Here is a 21,616-nt window from a genome sequence, read left to right as displayed (position 1 = left end):
TCTGAAAACTAAAAAAATTGATGGTATACCTGACAACACTCCCTAAAAATCTGAAGACACTCAGAAACAGAAGGCTGGTGTTCTAGCTCAGTTGGATAGAGTGCTTGGCTTTTCATGCTCAAGGCCTGGGTTCAATCCCTACCACCACACAAATACTGAACACAACGATGCCCCAAGTCCCAGCATTTGGGAGATGGAGGCAGGAAGCTAAGGTTGGGATTATCTTTGGCAACATAGCTAGTTCCAAGGTCAGCCTGAGAGACATTAGACCCCCCCTTTTTTTTTTTTACTAAGAAATTTTCTATTCATTTTACATATCAACCACAGATCCCCCTCTCCTCCCTCCTCCCGCCCCCCCAGCCGTCCCCCCTCACTAACTCCGAAAAATGTTTTAGAGACTCTGTATCTTTAGGTATCAAATATTCAGCCATGATTTAATTCTTTACATAAAATTAAACAAGCACACCCATCTCATTAGTATGCAAGTTTGCTTCTGACTTTAATAAATAAAATTAATTTATGATTTATTATCAGTATTTGATTTGTATACCTATTTTATATCCCTGTAATACCAAGGATAATATAAAACTGAAAGAGTTAGGAATAGAAAAGTTTAAGCCCTGGCACAGTACATTGGCTGCAAGTCCTCCTGAGCCAAACAAGATCAGAACTGGACTGAAACTGCATATTGGTATGGTCTGTTTTTCACACAATTCTTCTTTGATAATAAATAAATAGTGAAGGGCTTATTTTTATCCTATTTGTTTGTTTTTTCGAGACAGGGTTTCTCTGTGTAACAGCTCTGGCTGTCCTGGAACTCGCTGTTTTTACTAACGCTAAATCTGGTTTGGGTTTTGTTTTGTTCTTTTTAAATGTGTATAGGTGTTTTGCCTGCATGACTGGTGCCCATGGAAGCTGTTGGATCTCTTGAACTGGAAATACAGTTGTGAGCTACCATAGGGCTGCTGGAAGGGGAGCCAGTGCGCTTAATCCCTGAGCCATGTCTCTAGTCCCATGATTTGCGTTTAAATAAAAACACTTGTTCAATCTCTAGCCCAGGCAGCCTTCAAATGTCCAATGTAAAGGAATGATGTGGAATTTAGGGTTAGAACGATTTTTCCAGCCTCCACCTGAATGTTGGGATTGTGAATATGCCTCCCCAGACTGGGCTCACAGATGCTGGACAGAAATCCAAGACTTTGTGTGTGTTAGACAAGCATTCTGCCAACTGAGCCACATCTCAAGCTCCGGGTAAAGTTTTGTTTATTTATTTGTTTGTTTGAGACAGGGTTTTTCTGTGTAGCCCAGGCTGTCCTGGAACTCACTTTGTAGACCTGGCTGGCCTCAAACAGCATAGATCCACCTGTCTCTGCCTCCTGTGGGATTAAAAGCATAAGCCTTTACACCTGGCTTTTTTTTTTTTTTTTTTGGTTCTGAGCTCTGAGTAAATTATCTAAACTGTTTACAGTGGCTGAGCCAGGCACGGTGCGTATCCATAATCCCAACACTTGGCAGGTGGAGGCAAGAAGATCAGGAGTTCAAGGCCAGCCCGGGAAAAAAAGACAAAATTGTTTTACAAAAGCAATCGATGAATAAGTATAAATAATTCTGATTAAAGTCTGATACAAGAATCTCTAAAGCACTCCCCTTTCTCTTACGGAGTATTTTGTCCTTGACAGTCACGAGTCAGCTGGGGGAGGAGGGAAAAAAAAAACCGGATGGACAGTCCCCGCATGCGCTAGGGAGGAAGGGCGGGGCTAGGGCGGAACTTCCGAGGGTACAGTTCTCGTTCTATTGGTTGGGAAGGCTCTGGCCGCCTGGTCACCTGGCAGGAACCGGAAGCCGGTTATAAAGTAAAGGAAGGGGACTCCTGCGCTGGGTTTTCGTCTCGGGTTTGCTCCGCCGCAATTTAAAGCCCAGACTCGAAGCGGTCTCCTGGTCGAGCTTCGCCTTCGCCATGGCCCTCAGCGACGCAGACGTGCAGAAGCAGGTGAGGGCCGCCTTGGGTGCCGCGCAGCCGCAGTGCGGAGGGTTGGGCTGGCGTTTGGCTCCTGCAGAGCCGGGTCTTAGGGCTGCAGGAGCTCTGCGGAGGAGCCCCTCGGACCTCGGATTCTGAGGGCGAGTAGTTTGCGCAGGGAAGATTTGCGGACCCGGGGAGAGGGGATTGCAGCGCGTCTCACGTGACCGCTGGTCTCCTGCTTCCACTTGCTGTCCCGGAGCCTCCAACTGACTCTGCCTTCCATCTTGGCAACCCCATTTTTCCTGGGGTTTTCACTGCTTAATCCGGCAGGATTTAGTGCAGAGGTTGAAAGCTGTTTTTGTTTTTTCCCAACCCGAAGGAATGTCCCACCCTTTATGATAGGAAAGAGACTGTTGGGAAAGAGCAGCTGGCCTTTTGAGGACCTTCGTGGTGTGAACCGGGGTTATGCATCTGGGGAAGTCATAATCATGAACCTAAGGTGTCCATTAATATTTATCGGCTGAGAAAGCCTTATTGCGCTTAAAAGCCACAAATTAGGTGAGTTAGATTTTATAGAAAATGTTAAGCAAATCATGAGCTCGGGTCAGTTCCTCTGCCCTCTTTTTGAGGCAGGGTCTCCTGTAGCCCAGGCTGGTGTCCAATTCTTTGTAACCGAGGATGAACTTGGCCCCTTGATTCTTATGCCTCGCCTCTTGAGTGCGTACCTGGCTTAAGGCCTTTTTTTTTTTAATGCATATAATTAGTTTGGGGAAATTTACTTAATATTTTAAAATGTGCTGTACATTGAGTTTTTAAATATTTGGAATACTATAATTCTAGTTGTGATGACACGTGTAGTCCTAGATGCATCGGAAACAGGCGGAATCATGATTTCAGGCCACCTGGGCTTTACAACCCGACTTCAGAATCTAAATTCAATCAAAATTAAGGAACTTTATAAAGCACAGTCTAGGGAGAATCGGGGTGCTGCTGTCAGGTCCCTGACAAGAGAAAAGTGCTAACCCATTGTCTAGCTGACTGATAAAAGGTCTCCAGGGACTTTGCATTTAGTGGTCACATTACCAGTAGGTTTTCTTGTCTCTTTCTTGTTTATTTATTCATTATTTATTTATTTATATATTGGGGAGGTTCCGTTGGTGTTTTGAAGTAAGTTCTTGTTTTGTAGTGCTGGCTAGCCTGGTGATGTGTAACCCAGGTAGTCCCCTGCCTCAGCCTCCCAAGTGCTGGGATGGCAGACGCAGATCTCTCCACCGGAGCTGCATATGGGTTTCCAGAAAAGGAAGTTGAAAGCTGCAATTTAATGCCTGCATAGTTTAGAAAACGAAGTCTATTTTTTTCTTCAAGAACCAGGAAACTCCTGCTTAAAGCCCACTAACTGGCTTGTGAATCTTCCTAGATGAGCAGCGTATTTGTCTTTGATGTTTCCATCTTGTTGGTAAAAATATGTTTCATTTCATCCTTATATGTATTAAGAACAGTAAGGTTCTTTGGGGAGTGGGGTGGAGAGGGAAGAGGGAGCTGGGGCAGTTACAGAAGGGAGTAGGGTGACATCCATGAAGAAGGTTAAGAAACCCTACGGTATTTTCACAGAAAACAGGGCTTAGGAACATTTACCACTGCTTTGGTGTTTTTGGTTTTCGAGACAGGGTTTCTCTGTGTAGCTTTGTGCCTTTCCTGGATCTCGCTCTGTAGACCAGGCTGACCTGGAACTCACAGAGATCCGCCTGCCTCTGCCTCCCGAGTGCTGGGATTAAAGGCGTGCGCCACCACCACCCGGCTACTGCTTTGGGTTTTTAGCGTAGGAAAAACATGATGCAATGGAAAAGCAGAGTACCCTCCACATGCTCTTAGCGGGCACAATCCAGTTCCTTTTTTTTTTTTTTTTTTTTTTGTCCACCCTCTGCCCAGTTCCCTTCTTACTCCTTGTTAGAACTGTGTGGGAGGCCAAGGCCTACACTGGAAAACTATAGTGCAGAAACAAAGCGGTGAAGTAATGAAGAAATCCTGCCTACAGTCTGTGCTCACCCCCCCCCCCCCCTGAGAACATGTCTTTTGTGTTTTGAGGGCTTGTTTTGTTTTGTGATAGTAGGGTTCCAACCTAGGTCTTGTGGGCAAGTGGTCTACCAGTGAGCTGCACTCCCAGGCCAAGGACAATGTGTTTTATTCAATATATTCTCAGCAGTATATAGGCCAAGTGCCAAGTATATAGTAGGCGCTTAAGAAATCCTAGATTCTAGCTGGGCAGTGGTGGTGCACGCCTTTAATCTCAGCACTTGAGAGACAGGTAGGTGGATCTCTGTGAGTTTGAGGTCTGCCTGGTCTACAGAGTGAGTTCCAGGACAGCCAGGGCTACACAGAGAAACTCTGTCACGAAAAACAAAACAAAACAAAATCCTAGAGTCCTCTTTCTCCCAACAGTTTTAAATGTGGTTTTGTTTTGTTTTGTCTAGAGAGTATGGTCATTTATTACATCAGATTTTCTAAGGGACCAGACTCCAAAAAACCTTATTAGTGGGATAGCAAAGAGAAAAACAAAAACAAAAAACAAAACCCCACATCATTAAATGTCTGTTTTTTCTGGCTGGGGGGTGGAGTTAAATGTCCTTTAGGGGTTGACTCATTTTCTTAGAATCTTGGTTGACTGTAAACAGGCTTCTCTGGCCTGAGTTTAAATGAGCGCCTTTGCTCTAGGCTAAGCTGATCAAGGCAGATCTGTAGCCAAGAGGTCCAGCATAACTAAGGAAGGCAGGGAATACAGGTTTGAATTGGTTTCACCCAGGAAGCCAGATGGATCTTGGAGCATTTATAAACACTGATCACTTTATTAAAGTATGTTTATGGTTTTGAGCCTGGTTCTCACTATGCGGTCAGGCTGGTTCACAAAGCTTTCCACCTGCCTCTGCTTCCTGAGTGCAGGGATCACAGGTACGTGCTGCCATGCCCAGCTTTTTAAATACTTTTAAAAATACCATTTATTATTTCTGTCTTAGTTAGGATTTCTTTCTTTTTTTTTTTTTTTTTTTTTTTTTTTTGGTTTTTCGAGACAGGGTTTCTCTGTGTAGCTTTGTGCCTTTCCTGGAACTCACTTGGTAGCCCAGGCTGGCCTTGAACTCACAGAGATCCACCTGGCTCTGCCTCCCGAGTGCTGGGATTAAAGGCGTGCGCCACCACCGCCCGGCTCGCTCTTTCTTTTTTAATGTGCATTGGTATTTCGCCTGCATGTGTGTGAGGATCTTGGAGTTACAGACAGTTGTGAGGTGCCATGTGAGTGCTAGGAATTGAACTGGGATCTTTTTGGAAGAGCAGCCAGTACTCTTAACTGATGAGCCATCTTAGTTAGAGGATTTTTATTGTTGTGATAAAGCAGCATGACCAAAAGCAACTTGGAGAGGAGTTTATTTCAATTACACTTACGTATCACAGTCCAATCAGGGCAGGAACCTGGAGGCAGGGACTGAAACAGGCCATGGAACAAACTATTTAAGGGTTTGTTCCTCCTGGCTTGTTCAGCCTGCTTTTCCACACATCCCAGGGACACCTGCCCAGAGGTGGCCCCACCCTTGGTGGGGCTGGACCCTCCCACATCAATTACTAATCAAGAAATGTCGTTCAGGCTTGCCTACGGGCCAATCTCATGGGGACAGTTTTCTCAGTTGGGGTTCCCTCTTCTCAGATAACTAACTCTAGCTTGTGTCATTGTGTCAAGTTGACAAGAAACCCAACCAGGATAGCTGGCTTATCAGGTGAAACACCCGATGCCAAGCCTGATGACGTGTTCAATCCCTGGGGCCTACATGGTGGAAGCAGAGAGCTGACCTCTACAGATGGCTGGCCTCTGTGGCCTCTGCACACCCACCAACACACATAATAAAGAAAAATGAGAAAAGCCTCCAGATGTTAGGTCCTTGGTAGAGGAGGTACATGCAGAGTGTGCCAGGAGCACAGCGGTGGGAGGTTCAGGATATGGCGGGCAGGTAAGCTGGGGCCTGAGGTGTTTGCCATGTGAAGATTGGTACAGGTGGAGGGTGGAGCGTATCTAGACACCTTGGAGGTGAGGACGAGCAGTAAACTCAGGGAACTGGAGTGAGCCGCCTGTGGTAACCGCTCCGTCCGATGTCCTTGGTTGTGCGGGTTGTTCCGGATGGTACTTAGAGGAGCAGTCAGTCTTGTACCTCCTGACATCTTTGAACCCGCTTCCCTGGCTGCCATGGAAAGTTCCCTGTAGACAAGGCAGGCCTGGAACTTGGTAATCCTCTTGTGATTACCTCATGACTCTAAAGTTAAATGTCTTCTCTTACTGACGTAAAGCATAATGTCTTTCCCCACACAGATTAAGCACATGATGGCTTTCATCGAACAAGAAGCCAATGAGAAAGCAGAAGAAATAGATGCAAAGGTGAGATTTTCGAATTTTAGTTATCTAAAGGTTCATGCTAAGCAATATTTATTACTGCTAAAATTGTTTAGTTTCACATCACATCTGATCAGTGAGAACATATCTTTGTCTTTTTTCCCCGCCTTAAGATAAGGTTCCTCCATATAACCCTGACTGTCCTGGAACTGGCTCTATAGACCAGGCTAGCCTCAAACTCACAAAGGTCCACCTGCCTCTGCCTCCCAAATGCTAGAATTAAGGTGTGCACCACCACCACCCAGCTAAAAAGAAACTTTTTTTTTTTTTTTTAAAGATTTATTTATTGTGTATACAATGTTCTGCCGGCATGTATCCCTGCAGGCCAGAAGAGGGCACCAGATCTCATTACAGATGGTTGTGAGCCACCATGTGGTTGCTGGGAATTGAACTCAGGACCTCTAGAAGAACAGTCAGTGCTCTTAACCTCTGAGCCATCTCTCCAGCCCTAAAAAGAAACTCTTAAAAACAGATTTACTTACTGTTTGTGTGTATGTGTATGAGACTGCATGAATTTATATGCACCATGTGCATACAGGTACCCTTGAGGCCAGAGGGTGTTGGGTCCCTTGTAACTGGACTTAGAGGTAGTGGAAAGTTATCAGATATGGCTGCTCAGAACTGAGCCCGGGTCCTCTGTAAGGGCAGTGAGTGCCTTTAACAGTTGAGCTGTCTCTCCAGCGCCACTTAAATTTTTTTCCAACTGCATTTATTTTGGGGGGTGGGATGTGTGGAGCTCAAACTTTCTGGAGTTCTCTCTCTGCCATGTGGATCCTTGGACCTCGGGTCCTCAGACTTGGTGGCAAATGCCTTAACCCTCTGAGCTTCTTTGCCGGGGGCCACATTTCTTTCTTTTCCTCTTGAGGGCGTCAGTCTCCCAGGCTGGCCTCTTAACTCAGCAATGTAGTGAAAAAATGACCTTGAACTCCTATTCTTCTTGACTCCTATGTCCCAGGTGCTGGGATCATTATGTACTACCTTACCTGTTTTATGGCATGCTGGGATTGAATTGCATGCATGTAAGCACTCTACCAAATGAGCTAGGTCTTTTGGTAGCATTCATTTTAGAATGTGATGGATAGTTCAGGGGCTGGAGATATGGCTCAGCAGCTGAGAGCATTTACTGCTTGGTCCAGAGGACCTGAGTTCGATTCTCAGCACCCGTGTTAGGCAGCTTACTTACAACTGTCTGTAACTCCAGTTCCAGGGGATCCAGATGGATGCTTCTGGCCTCCATGAGCATTAGCACACACCTACACATGATTTAAAATAATAAATTTTTAGAAAGAATGTAAAAGTTCAAATACCTGTTTCAAACCTTGAATAACTAAATCGGTAACTTTCCTAAAGTTATAATTCTTTTGTTCTTATTTTAGATAGGGTCTCATGTACTACAGGCTGACCTTGTATTTCTATGTAGGTGAAGAGGCCTTGAAGTTTAAAAACAATTTTTATGAAGGGCAGTGTTGGCATATACCTTTAATTCTAGCACATAAAATGTTTTAATTAAAATAGAAGAAAGTATCTTTGAGGATAAGTGTTAAAATAGATTTTCTGTTTCACATAGGGAATGAGTAAACATATCAAAGTATTCCTGGTTCCTGGATGTTTAAAATAAAATGATCAGGCAAATCCAGTGTGCTGAATTGATGTATGTTAATTCTTCCTAGGCAGAAGAAGAGTTCAACATTGAGAAAGGTCGTCTGGTGCAAACCCAAAGACTGAAGATTATGGAATACTATGAGAAGAAAGAAAAGCAGATTGAACAGCAGAAGAAAATGTAAGGAGGTGATAGTTAATGCACTGAACTAAAGAAGGCATATGTCTGTAGCCCAGGTTGGCCTGAGCTAGCTGACCCTCCTGCTTCCACCTCCCCATGAGACTGCAGGCGTGTGCCACCATGTGTGATTTATGCAGTGCTGGAGATCAACTCCAGGGCCTTGTGTTGTCCACACACTCCACCAACCAGCTGAGCCATGCCCTTGGCCATTAGGAAGGTTTGAAGGTCAATGAAGCAAGGTCATAGGGAGTAGCTCAGTGGGGCACTGCTTGCTTACCCTATTCAGGGACCAAAACTCCATCCCCCGAGATCTACTCTTCATCCAAAAAAAAGTTCAAAACTATGGAGACAAGCCAGAGCAGTTTGAGAGTCCAGTTCTTTATTTTTTTCTTTTCTTTTTTTTTTCCCCTTCAAGACAGGGTTTCTCTGTGTAGCCTTGGCTTTCCTGAAACTCACTTTGTAGACCAGGCTGGCCTTGAACAGGGAGTCTAGTTCTTCACTTCAGCAAGTTAGTGGAGTTCTGTCACTGGAACAGAAACCTTAGCTGGGGTGGAAGCTAGTGTCTGGAAGTCACAAGTTCAAAAATGGCAAGGATGAGCAGGGCTACAGCTTCTCTCCAAAGCAAAAGGTGAAAGAGGAGCTGGGCATGTGGTACACTCCTGTAATCCAGCAGAGGCAGAGGAAGAGCTCTGGGTTCCAGGCCAGCAGAGCTACACAGTGAGACCTTGTCTCAAAAAACAAGAATAAAAAGGGTGAAAGACCATGGAAACCCACAGGGTTACTGACAGGTGACTTACTGTTTATCCAGCATCCTTTGCTCTTACGTGGGAAGTTGTGTGTTCTTCTGTGGTCATTGTTTTTGATATTCTCCCATCCCTTTTGTAGTCAAATGTCCAATCTGATGAATCAAGCCAGACTCAAAGTCCTCAGAGCAAGAGATGACCTCATCACTGTGAGTATTTAGCTCTAGTGGTTATGGAACTGTGAAATGCCCATTCACTTTCTCATGATAACCACTAATTAACATTTAGAAATAATGGGTTTTGTGTTTGGTTGGGTTGGTTTGCTTTGTTGATAGTGTGTCTCAATAGGTAGTTGGCATAATGATCCTCCAGTCTATCTTTTTGTTTGTTTTGTTTTTCAAGGCAGGGTTTCTCTGTGAAACAGTCCTGGCTGTCCTGGAACTCACTCTGTAGACCAGCCTGGCCCTGAACTCACAGAGATCCACCTGCCTCTGCCTCCCAAATGCTGGGATTAAAGGCATGTGTCACCACTACCCAACCAGTCTGAGCCTTCTGAGCGCAGAGTTGCAAGCATGCACCACCACGCTCAGGTTTATAAGCATTTTTTGGGGTAGAAAAACACTTGTTTAGCAAATCATTATACTAGATATTAATAATAAATGCAGGCATGATAAGAGTCTGGCCTTGAGTTTGGTGACCTTTTAAGCTGATGGCATACAAGACAGTTTTAGATCATACAGCAGCAAAAAATAAACGTGAGTGCATGAAGAAGGGGCTGAATATAGAGCCACTAAGAGCCACACCTTGTAGCTTGAGTTTTTCTGCCTGGCCCACAGTCAGGACAAATCTCTATCACCTGCCAGTCCCACAGCCACTCAAACCCGACCAAGTAAACACAGAGACTTATATTGGTTACAAACTGTATGGCCGTGGCAGGCTTCTTGCTAACTGTTCTTACAGCTTAAATTAATCCATTTCCATTAATCTATACCTTGCCACATGGCTCATGGCTTACCGGCATCTTCACATGTTGTTTGTCATCATGGCAGCTGGCAGTGTCTCTCTCACTCAGCCTTCCACGTCCCAGCTTTATTCTCCTCCTTGTCCTGCCTACACTTCCTGCCTAGCCAATGGCCAATCAGTGTTTTATTTATTGACTAATTAGCAACACATTTGCCATACAGAACATCCCACAGCACTTCCTCCTTTCAATTTAGAAAAAAATTGTTCTAGCCAGGCGATGGAGGTACGAACCTTTAATCCCAGCAATAGAAGGCAAAGGCCGGAGGATTCTGAGTTTGAGGCCAGCCTGATGTACAGTGAGTTTCAGGACAGATAGGGCTATACAGAGAAATCCTGTTTGTTGTTGTTGTTTTGTTTAGAGGGCAGTATCATAAATGGTATACATAGTGTGAGAGAGCATAGGCCCCATTTAACAGGGAAACAGCGTCGTCATTCAGAAAGAAGTGTGGCCTTTTGGAGAGGAAAACCTATAGCCGTGGACCACTTAGTTCAGAAGGAATGAGTTGTTTTTTTTTTGTTTTGTTTTGTTTTTCCCCCCCCCAGACAGGGTTTCTCTGTGTAGCTTTGCGCCTTTTCCTGGAACTCACTTGGTAGCCCAGGCTGGCCTCGAACTCACAGAGATCCACCTGGCTCTGCCTCCCGAGTGGTGGGATTAAAGGCGTGCGCCACCACCGCCCGGCAGGAATGAGTTCTTGAATTGTGTTGAGAGACTGAAAGGTGCCAGGTGGGTCACTGTTGGCTCTGGAGGCACAAGCTTCACAGGGCTCCACCTGTAACACCAGCACTTAGCAGGTGGAGGCAGGAGGATTGCCTGAGTTAAGGCCAGCCTGGGTTGTAGTGACCCTGTGTCACACATACAGCCAGCTGGTCTTGATGGTGTAGATAATAGGGAGTTTGAGGCCAGCTTGGGCTACAAAGTTAAGATCCTATCTCTAAAAAAAGAAAAATTAATTTTTTCATGCATTATTCTCATGGATTTTTTTATTTATTTTATGTATGTGAGTGCTCTATCGATTTCATGCCACAAGAAGGCATCAGATCCCACTATAGATGGTTATGAGCCACAATGTGGTTGCTGGGAATTGAATTCAGGACCTCTGGAAGAGCAGCCATTGCTCTTAACCGCTGAGCCATCTCTCCAGCCTATGAATTTTTTTAAAAAAATTCATTGCTTGTATGTATGTCTGTGTATCATGCGTATGCCTGAAATCCTTGGAGCCCAGAAGATGGTGTCAGACTTGCTAGAAATGGATCTACAGACAATTGGGAGCCACCATTGTGGGTACTGGGAATCAAACTCTGCAAAAATAGCCAGTGCCCTTAACTGCCAAGCCAATCTCCAGCCTCTTCCTCTGTGTGTGTATGTGTGTGTGTGTGTGTGTGTGTGTGTGTGTGTGTGTGTACACACGTATACGTACTTCTGATAATAGTTTGGTGTGTGTGTGTGTACGTACTTCTGATAATAGTTTGATGTCAGATTTGACCCAGAAAACTTCTTAAAGTTTTTTGTAAAAAAAATTTAAGCCAGACAGTGGCTTTAATCCCAGCACTCAGGAGGCAGAGGCAGGTGGATCTGAATTCGAGGTCAGCCTGGTCTACATATTGAGTTCCAGGACAGCCGGGCTATACGAAGAAACCCTGTCTTGAGAAAACAAAAAACAAAACAGAAGTAGGAGAACTCTGTAAAGTTCTTTTATTCTACAGTCAAATACTCGGTGGATCTGGGAGGCCTGTGTACTAGGGTGTCTGAAATTGGAACCTGCACTGAGCATGCCTCGTGTCTGGGGAGCTCTTGCAATGGTGTAACTGGGTCCCAGCACCACATGAAGCTGGGCGTGCATCCCCGCATTCAGATGGCCAAGATGGGGGTCACTGTGAGTTCCAGGCCAGCCACGGGTACACAGTGAGACTGTCAAAAATAAAAAGGAAATCCCAGCACTCGGGAGGCAGAGCCAGGCGGATCTCTGTGAGTTCGAGGCCAGCCTGGTCTCCAAAGAGAGTTCCAGGAAAGGCGCAAAGCTACACAGAGAAACCCTGTCTCGAAAAACCAAAAAAAAAATAAAAAAATAAAAAGGAAATTAGATGTATGACTGTTTTAAGCAACCACATTGTGCAGAATCACTGTAACCTAGGAGAGAAACATTCCAGCCTTTCTCTGCGTGGGCTTGGCTGTCCTGGAACTCACTCTGTAGAACAGGCTGGCCTTGAACTCGGAAATCCGCCTGCCTCTGTCTTCTGAGTGCTGGGATTAAAGGTGTGTGTGCGCCTGGCTGTCTTTGTTTAGAGACAAGGTGTCAATAGTTCTAGAATCTAGAACTCCTTATTGTGGGAAGACAGGTCCCACTTTTTCCAGGGCACTCTTGAGGAGAGAGGGATAAGAAATACTAGAAATGATAGGCCTAGCCAACAAGAGGAAAGACAGAAACACAGGATAGCTTCGGGAGGACCTGGGTCAATACCCAAGGCCCAGACCTTTATTCAAAAGGGCTTTTTATAACAATGCCAAGGGGCGAGGCAAAAGACCTCCCCCTTGCTAGATACAGCCAAGTGTAGACCCTTCCAATCACGTGGTAACCAGGCCCATGGTCCAGTCATCCCCTTATGCAGCCCTGCTGGGTAAAGCGAGCTCAGAGTCTCGGACCCTGAGCAGTTTGGGCCCCCACACCCTATGTCGTTGAGTCAGGCCCTGGACTCCTGGTCATCTTTCCACTGCCCTAGCAGTGCAGGCATGTACCACCGTACTGGCCAGGTGTTGGTTGTAGTCCCAGCTGGCCTCAGAGGCTTACAGCAGTCCCCCTTCCACCTCGGGATTGGAGTTACACTTGTGTAGATCTTTTCGGGTTCATCAGTCCCATAGGTTTCTGGGCCAAGCAGATTTGCTAGACTGAACTCTAATAACAGGAGTGGTGTTTCCCACCAGCACTAGGGAGGTAGAGGCAGGCGGACATCTGGGTTCAAGGCCAGCCTGGTCTATAGAGCAAGTTCCAGGACAACCAGGTATACATAGAGAAACCCAAATGGTGTTTCCTAGGCTAGGGATTTAGTTTCCTGGTAAAGTACTTGCATGGCAAGTCCAGGCCTTGCGTTTGGTCCCTAGCACTGGGCAGGCAGAGGAACGAAGGTAGCATTTCTTACTTGCTTGCTTTTTTTGTTTTCATTTTTGGTTTTGTTTCTTGAGACAGGGTTTCTCTGTGTAACAGCCCTGGCTGACCTGGAACTCGTTCTGTAGACCAGACTAGGCTCGAACTCACAGAGATCCACCTCCCGAGAGCTGGGATTAAAGGCATGAGACTTAGTTTCTTAGCAGTGTGTGTAACACAGACACCTACATTATCATGTGTCTCAGGATGTGTGTTTAGTGAAAACCCAGCAGTGGATGTGAGGTGGTGGGCATGAGCTGTGATGGGTAGATACAATGCTTTTTCTTTCCATTCTTTGTAGGATCTGCTAAATGAGGCAAAGCAAAGACTCAGCAAGGTGGTAAAAGACACAACCAGATACCAGGTGCTGCTGGATGGGCTGGTCCTCCAGGTATGCTTCTATGCCAAGTTGGCCAAGCACAGCTGCAGTCCTGAGAGCCTTGAACGTCTGTCTGTCAGGGGCCAGCTCGGGTTTCCCACCTCCGCTTCTTTTCCCTTCCTCGTTCCTGTCTGTGTGCTACACAAGGTGGCGACATCTGTCTGTCTGTCTGAGACTATTTCCTATAATTGTATAAGTCCTTTCTAACTCTCTAGTCAAATCCAGCTGTTGCCTGCAGCTTTACACGTCTGTACTTTGATTTGACCTTTGAAATACCTGGCTTTAAACCCATGTTTAGTGTTGAGGACATAGCTTGGTGCTAAGGGCAGACATACTTGCATAGCTTGTGGATAACCCTCAGGTTCAGTGCCTAGTACTGCAAAAAAAAAAAAAAAAAAAAAAAAAAGTTCAAGCAAACAAAATTGTTTGCTTCTGGGTTATGAATCTTTTATTTTACTCATGTTCATGCAGAGTATTTGTTCTCAGTCTGGTTAATAGGACTCCGTAGGAATTTGGTTGACCATTGAAAGTCTCTGGTTCCAGCCTGTGTCTAGTGTTAACCCAAATCCAAGGTGTGCTCTCTGTTCTCATACTGCATGTTGTCTTTGCAGAGCTTCCTAGGTGACACTGGGAAGAACTCCAAGACACTGTTGTGCTCTGTTTCCCACTACCAACTCTGATTGCGTTTTCCAGGGCTTGTACCAGCTGTTGGAACCTCGGATGATTGTGCGCTGCAGAAAACAAGATTTCCCTTTGGTGAAGGTACAGAACTTAGTTGTTGGAAACGGGGTGAAGTGTCACAGATGTTACCACTGAGGGTAGACAAGGCAGGAACCTGGAGGCAGGAACTGATGCGGAGGCTGTGGAGGGGTGCTGCTTACTGGCTTGCTCACCCTGCTTTGTTTGTGTGTGTGTTTGTTTTGAAATGGGGTCTCATTATGTATCTATTCCTGGCTGACCTGGAACTTACTATGTAGAACAAGCTGGCCTTGAACTCATAGATCCTCGTACTTCTGCCTCCCGGTGGATTTGAAGGCATGTCACCACACCCTGCTTTAGAGCACTCAGGACCACCAGCCCATGGGTGTCACCACTCACAGTGGGCTGAGCCCTTCCACATCTACCACTGATTAAGAAAATGCCCTACAGACTTACCTACAGGCCAGTCTTAGGGAGACATTTTCCTAATTGAGAATCCCTCTTTCCAAGTGACTCTAGCTTGTGTCAAGTTGAGGTAAAACTAGCCAAGGCAGTGAGTGATTCTCCAGCATCTAAAATAGACTACACACAGGCAAGGTGGCTCAGTAGGTAAAGCCACATGGAAGACCAGGGCTGACCCCTGCGAGGTGTCTGACCTCTATGCACACACAAATACTGTAAAAAGAAATAGTTTAAGGTGCTCTATATTTTGCTTATCCATTCTCTGTGACGGTCACTTATTCTGTCTTGGTTTCTGGCTGGCTTGGAACTTGTTATGTAGACCAGGCCGGCCTTGAATTCACAGAGAGCTAGCTTCCAAGTGCTGGGACTAAAGGTGTGTCACCGAGCCTGGCCCTCCAATTTGTACTTAGATTTTTGAAAGCAGAAGTTTGCTTTTATTGCTGTTCCGGTAGAGTAGCCACAGTTGAGAAGTCACTGTGTGCCCGGGCACTGCTTACCTTTGAGACTTACATCCAAAGGTCTCTGGAGTGGCTGCAGTGACCAGATGCCTAAGTAAGTTCAGTCTGTTGGAGTTTTATTTTCCCCGAGACAGAGTTTCTCTGTATAACAGTCCTGGCTGTCCTAGAACTCACTTTGTAGATCAGGCTGGCCTCGAACTCAACAGAGATCCACCTGCCTCTGCCTCCCAAGTGCTGGGATTAAAGGCTGCGCCGCCGCCGCCGCCGCCGCCGCCGCCGCCGCCGCCGCCGCCACCACCAGCAGCAGCAGCTTAGTCTGTTGGATTTTTTAGGAAGGGCCATACAGTTTCCTAGGCAGTTGTGTTTTACATCTCACCCTCCAGGATTTTTCAAGACAGGGTTTCTCTCTGTAGACCAGGCAGGCCTTGAACTCACAGAGATCCGCCTGCCTCTGCCTTGTGTTTTACATTTCTACCCACAAGTGCATAAAGGTTCTTGTATCTATCTCTTCATACCTGACAGTACTTTCTTTTAATTAAAAAATTGTGTGTGGGTATTCTGCCTGCCTGTATGTTTATGCACCACCTGTGTGTCTGGTGCTCTCCTAGGCCAGAAGAGGGTGGTGGGTCCCCTGGTACTGGAGTCACAGATGGTTGTGAGCTGCCTTGTGGGTGCTGGAATCAAATCTCAGCCCTCTGGAAGAGCAGACTTTGTTCTTAATCCCAACCAGCCTTCCAGCCCAATACTCTGTAGTAGCTGCCGTAAGGGGTGTGGATTGCACCTCTTCAGTAAGTGCTGAGTCCTCACTTCTGCAGGTCAGGCCAGCAGCCCAACCTCCACCACGCTCCTGATACCACATGGTGTGCTGCCCCACACCTCACACCTGAGCCTTGTGGCGCTGTCCCTGGTGTGTTCATTCAGTCGCCAGACCCATGATCTTCACAGATGAGCCCGTCTCTCCCTCCCTCCCTCCCTGCTGTGTGCATGTGTCTCGATGTTCATGACCTCCCGGGTTCCACCTGGAGTAGCAAGAAATGAAACAAAACCCCACCTTACAACATGTGATCAGCAGCCAAGTTTGCTTTCACTTGAAAATCTTTCATTGTTTTTTGTTTGGTTTTCCCCCCAGGCCGCAGTACAGAAAGCAATTCCTATGTATAAAATTGCCACCAAAAAAGATGTTGATGTCCAAATTGACCAGGAGGCCTACCTGCCTGAGGAAATGTAAGGAGACTTCCTGTTGTTGAATGGGCTGCCTGCTGTGGGAATGGCTGTGGTGCCAGCCTTTTACAAAGTGGTGGTTGTTGCTGTTGGGGGGGTGGGGGGTGGCTCAGTGGTAGAACCCATACCTGCTTTACTACTCAACCCTAAATAAGAAAGTGTTTTTTTGGGGAGGTCTTTGCTGCAGGACAGAGGTGTGGTTGTGTCCCCAGGTGCCCGTGGCTGGCTGCTGCCAGGGCTCCCGTTCTCCCTGGTTACTGGAAGCTCGTCTGTGGTCAGAGTGGTGGCGCTTCACTGCCCAGAGCTGGGTGAGGCTTCTGTGGGAAGTGTGGAGACTAGCCCTAGGGAAGTGAGAGTCCGTGCCCAGAGCAGGTGCCCACAGCTGCCTTCCGGTCAAGTAACTACAAGGTTTCTTCCAACTGAGGAAGTAACAGTGCAGTTGGGGTACACATTAGAAACTCCCCGTTTGGGCAGTGGTGTCTGTCTGATGTCACCTTGCTGCCACTGCCTGACCTGGGGCAGAATCTTGGGACACATTTTAAACTGAATGGAAAGGGTAGGAGGCTTAGGAATGTAAAATTAGATTGGGGCTTTGGGGTTTTGTTTCATTTCTTGCTACTCCAGGTGGAACCCGGGAGGTCATGAACATCGCGATGACTCGGATGTGGGTTTCCTTCCCTACTCTGCCGAGTACTGACCCAGCAGTGTTGGACCCTTACTTAATCTCACTGAGCCTTGACTTCTTTTTGTTTTGGTTTTTCTGGTGGTGACTGGATGAGACAGGATTTCACTCTGTAGACCAAGTTGGTCTTGTTTCCAGCAATCTGAAATCAGGAGGCTAGGGTTATGGCCTGGCTCACCGTGCCCAGCTGACGCCATTGATTTGAAGTACAGCTACCTACCGCTCTTAGGACTTCAAATGAGCTGATGTCTAGGCAGCACTCCCTGGTGCTGGTGTGCTGTGGAAACAGAGCAGACAGTGAAAAAGACATGAGGCTCAGAGGCTGATACCGCTGGAGTGCTTGCCATCCTATGTGTTTTGAATTTCCGAGATCAGAATAGTAACGGTTGGGCTGGGGCGTAACTCAGGAGTAGAGGGTCTGCTTCGTGGAAGTGAGTGTACCTGTGTATAGTACCATTATATATACAGTATAGTACTGTACCATTGGATAGCATCTTCAGATCTGAGACACCACTGCCATAGGCAGGTATACTAATAGTTCTGAATAAACTCACAGGGAAAGCTGGCATGGTAGCACTTGACAGTAATTGAAGACTTGGGATGCTGAAGCAGTAGATTGTCAAGAGTTCATGACCGGCCTGAGATTTTTTTCTTTTGTTTTGTTTTTCGAGACAGGGTTTCTCTGTAGCTTTGGAGCCTGTCTTGGACTAGGTCTGTAGACCAGGCTGGTCTCAAACTTACAGAGATCCACCTGCCTCTGCCTCCCAAGTGCTGGGATTAAAGGCGTGCACCACCACTGCCCGAGCTTTTTTTTTTTTTAAATGCAGCCAGAGCCGGGCACTGGTGGCAATGTGCCTTTAATCCCAGCACTTAGGGGCAGAGGCAGGCGGATCTCTTGAGTACAAGGCCAGTCTGATCTACCAAGCGAGTTCCCCGTCAGCCAGGGTTACACAGAGAAACCTTGTCTCGGAAAAAAAACAAAAGCTGTATGTAGGCTTAGCCCAGCATGGTGGCTCACACTCAGGAGGCTGAGGTGGGATAGTTAGTTTATCGTTGCTCAGCCTTTTGGCTCAGATCAAGGGTAGAGTGTTGGAGGCCAGTTTGGACTGTATAGGGAGACCCTGTCTCAAAACACAAAGAGAGAGAGAACCAAAGCTGACATTCAGTGCTTGCCTAGAACACTTTTGCTTATTCATCTCCTACTATCCTCACATTCCCCCAAAAGCAAACAACCAGGAGTCAGGATCTTAGCAAAGCACCGTCTTGCCATTGAGGAGAATCAGAGGGGGAAGTGGGTGTGTCTGTGGCCATCATCATCATCACTGAAATGTCCCAAGGAGAAAGTGCAAAACCTTTCCCAGCCTGTGCATGATGGTGAGTCCCAGGCTAGCCTGCACTACCTAGTGAGGTGTTATCTCAAACATCATCCAGGCCCTGTCTGATGGTCCGTTTATCTCAGTAATTGACAGAAGTGGTCGTGGGTGAATCTTGTTGCCCGTGGTTCTTTGTAATATAGTTGACCTCTGTACACCTCTTGAGTGCTGAGAGGCATTGAGTGGGATGACTAGAGGCAGATAATAGGCTGTTAAGGATGTTGAGTCATCCGCCCTCCCTGTCTCTCAGCAGCATGCAAGTGCCTCCTCCCCGGAGTCCTGTTGATTCAGAGCTGTGATCACTGAAACCAGTTTCCACCTAGCCGGGGAGGCCTGGCTGTAACTGAACAGCATGATGTAACCACATGGCTGTGCTCAGCAGGGACTTGGTGTTGTGTGTAAGGTCTCACTGAAGCTGTTGAATAAATGTCAAGCCTGTTGCCCTGTTGTGCACTTCACTTGCCTAGGCCACCTTGTGCCAAGGAAGTGGTGTAAGCGTCATGGAGGCACAGCTGGTCAAGCCTGTTATTTCCTGTGTTCTCTGTAGAGCTGGTGGAGTTGAAATCTATAATGGGGATCGCAAGATAAAGGTTTCCAACACTCTGGAAAGCCGGCTGGACCTCATAGCCCAACAGGTGAGTGCAGAAGAATTCTGGTTACCTGTTGGCTGATCCCACCTGCCAGCTCCCAGATAACCACACAGACTTCTTATTAATTGTGAAAGCTCGGTTGATAGCTTAGGCTTGTTTCTAACTAGCTCTTACAACTTAAATTAACCCATTTCCATTAATTTACTTCCTGCCTCGTGGCTTTATTACCTATACTCTGCCCACATTGCTTTCCTGCTTCCTCCATGTCTGGCTGGCGACTCCTCACTGCCCCAGAAATTCTGCCTAGCTATTGGCTGTTTAGCTTTTTATTAAAGCAATCACCTTGAAATATCTTCACATAGTGTAAAGGACTAGTCTACACCAAGCTGGCACTCACTCTCAAGGACTGCAGAGAACACAGGCCTTTCAAAGTGAGTGCGAGGCTGCTGGTTCTCACGTTTTCACACTCGCACACTGAACTCCAGGAAACACAGGCCAGTCATCTTCCAGGCATGGTGGTCAACAGCCGCACTGCTAACTTTTTTTTTTTTTTTTTTTTTTTTTTGCTGAATGCCGTTTATTGAAGGAGGGAGGAGGTCTTAAATATAGGCTTACAGCACAATGGGAGAACACCAGAGGGCAGAAGTTCGCTACCGTTGTTTTACAATCTTGCATCTAAACTGTTAATGCCCATTATGCAGGATACACAGACAAGGAACTTCCCTTAAGCATTCAGGAGGGTGGAACCAGGCAGGGAATTAGCATAGGGAGGATATCAAGGTCAAGGTCAGCAAGCAAGGCAACAGTTACCCAAAACGGGGGCTAGGACCCTACAGGTCCCCCTTTTACTAGAAAATGAGCTTCTGACTTAGGTTGCATGGGACGTCAGCAGGTCACCTTACCTGTCATGGAGACGCCTGCCCAGGCCACACAGGCGCTCTGTCTTAGGTTAATGAGCGCCCCCCAGGCATTACCCGTCTCTGAATACTCATAATCATACAGGCTCAATTGTGTGTGAGCTGCAGAGTTAATTGTTGCCAAAGATCTCAAAGTGGCACTGGGCTTGCAATCTGTGTGTTTGACACAGAAAAGACTAACAGAGGTCCTATCTCACCCATAGCCAGTAGGCTAAAGGCAACAGCCATTCCCTGCCTTAACGAGCCTTACTGCAAATTGGAGTCCTTGTAAGATGGTATCCCATAAGCAAATGGATCTTGAGTTTATAAATTTATAGTTTTCAAAGCCAATCAAATTGTATATAACTATTGAATTAAATTTATCATGCCCAATAGAATGAAAAATTAATTAACTGTGGTAGCTACTTTTGCTGCCAAGGTCTCCACTGTGCTAGCTGTAGTAACCAGTTATGATATGGTAATCCCAGAAACAGTAGCAGCGGTGGCCGCCACTGCTATAACAGCAACAACGGCGGCAGCAATGTCAAATTCTCTTCTGGAGCGTGTGGACATCCACTGGCATGGATACAACTCCAGGAACACGAACTGCCAAGGCCCATTTTTCTTGATCCCAGCACGACTTAAGCTGGCAGCTCTGCAAAAGAAAGGCCGGTCATCTTCCAGACATGGTGGTCAGCAGCCGCACTGCTAACTTTCTTAATCCCTGGTTTAGTGTGTAGTTTAGGCCAGGTGTGATAGTGCATGCCTAGAGGCAACCAAATCTCTCTTGAGTTCCAAGCCTAGCCTAGTCTATAGAGTGAGTTCCTAGACAGCCAGGGCTACACAAAGAACTGTCTCTCAAAAAACAGAGTAGTCAGACAGGGTAGAGTTGCCACTTGGGAAGCTGGGGTAGGATTACTGTGTCTGAGGCCAGTCTGAGCTAAGATTGAGACCTTGTCTCCAAGAAAGTTCAGTAATAACTTCAGGCCTTTCCTCTCCTGCCTTTTTGTGAGCAGTTGGTGTTAGCACATAGTGTGACTGCTTAAGTGCCTCTGGCACAGGGCAGCAGATAGGACAGGTCCCATGTGCTTAGCTCCGACTTTCCCCTGTGGCGGTCCCCTGTCTGAGGTCCTTATTTACTGACTGCCTTCCTTACAGATGATGCCGGAGGTCCGGGGAGCCTTGTTTGGTGCAAATGCCAATAGGAAGTTTCTGGACTGAGCTGGGGGAGATGCAGTTCATCGAGGCTATACTGGAGAAGCAGATATCTGTGTGGCTTCCTCTTTCTGTTCTAATCCTGGTAATCAGTGGATACCCTCTGCAGCTCATGCCCAGTGTCAACAGAAGGGCCAGGCCACTTGGTGTGGACAGGAGCCCAGCCCCAGCTCATCTGACAGCACAGCTGTGCACTGGTTCTGAGCAGGATGGGAGGGGTCAGATGATGCTGCGTGGCCCTCCCCAAGGACCCATTCCTTCTCTGCTCCTAGTCATCTAGAGTGAGTTGTGCATGCTGTCCCCTGCTCTTCGGGTGTAAAGTGCATGCTGGGCTCACGTTCCTCCAACAACACCAGCTTCACTGTTACTATTTGGGTCTGGTTTTCCTTATCTGTAAACGTGATTTAAAATCTAAGCCACAAATACTCTTTATTTATTAAAACAAAAGGTTTATGTGGATTTGGTTGTTGTTTTTTTTGTAAGGTACTGTGAGTTTGTGCTGGGCACAGTGACATGCATTGTGAGTTCTGCTGGGCACAGTCACACACACACACATCTGTGGT

The 21,616-nt window shown here is 46.6% G+C and overlaps 1 protein-coding gene across 1 annotated transcript; it reads left to right on the top strand.

Moving 5' to 3' along the window:
- Positions 1–1,830: 1,830 nt before the first annotated feature.
- On the top strand, positions 1,831–21,512 carry Atp6v1e1 (ATPase H+ transporting V1 subunit E1). Its single transcript, XM_052718993.1, has 9 exons — positions 1,831–1,990; positions 6,312–6,377; positions 8,063–8,172; positions 9,058–9,124; positions 13,380–13,469; positions 14,151–14,219; positions 16,206–16,300; positions 18,900–18,987; positions 20,997–21,512. The coding sequence occupies exons 1-9, from the start codon at positions 1,958–1,960 to the stop codon at positions 21,057–21,059; spliced, it is 681 nt and encodes a 226-aa protein (XP_052574953.1). The 5' UTR covers positions 1,831–1,957; the 3' UTR covers positions 21,060–21,512.
- Positions 21,513–21,616: the final 104 nt, after the last annotated feature.

The sequence above is a fragment of the Peromyscus californicus genome, unplaced genomic scaffold, assembly GCF_007827085.1.
Source record: "Peromyscus californicus insignis strain IS unplaced genomic scaffold, ASM782708v3 Scaffold_6__1_contigs__length_162567912, whole genome shotgun sequence".
NCBI lineage: Eukaryota > Metazoa > Chordata > Mammalia > Rodentia > Cricetidae > Peromyscus > Peromyscus californicus.
The sequence above is the reverse complement of the archived record's forward strand: the minus strand, read 5'-3'. Positions and strand labels throughout refer to the sequence as shown.

Bases quoted from the DNA above. Each gene is read 5' to 3' on its own strand.
- Atp6v1e1 (XM_052718993.1), top strand. From the start codon at position 1,958: ATGGCCCTCAGCGACGCAGACGTGCAGAAGCAG. The intron at 14,220-16,205 runs GTACAGAACTTA...TTTTCCCCCCAG, and splicing joins AAGATTTCCCTTTGGTGAAG to GCCGCAGTACAGAAAGCAAT. The intron at 18,988-20,996 runs GTGAGTGCAGAA...CCTTCCTTACAG, and splicing joins TGGACCTCATAGCCCAACAG to ATGATGCCGGAGGTCCGGGG.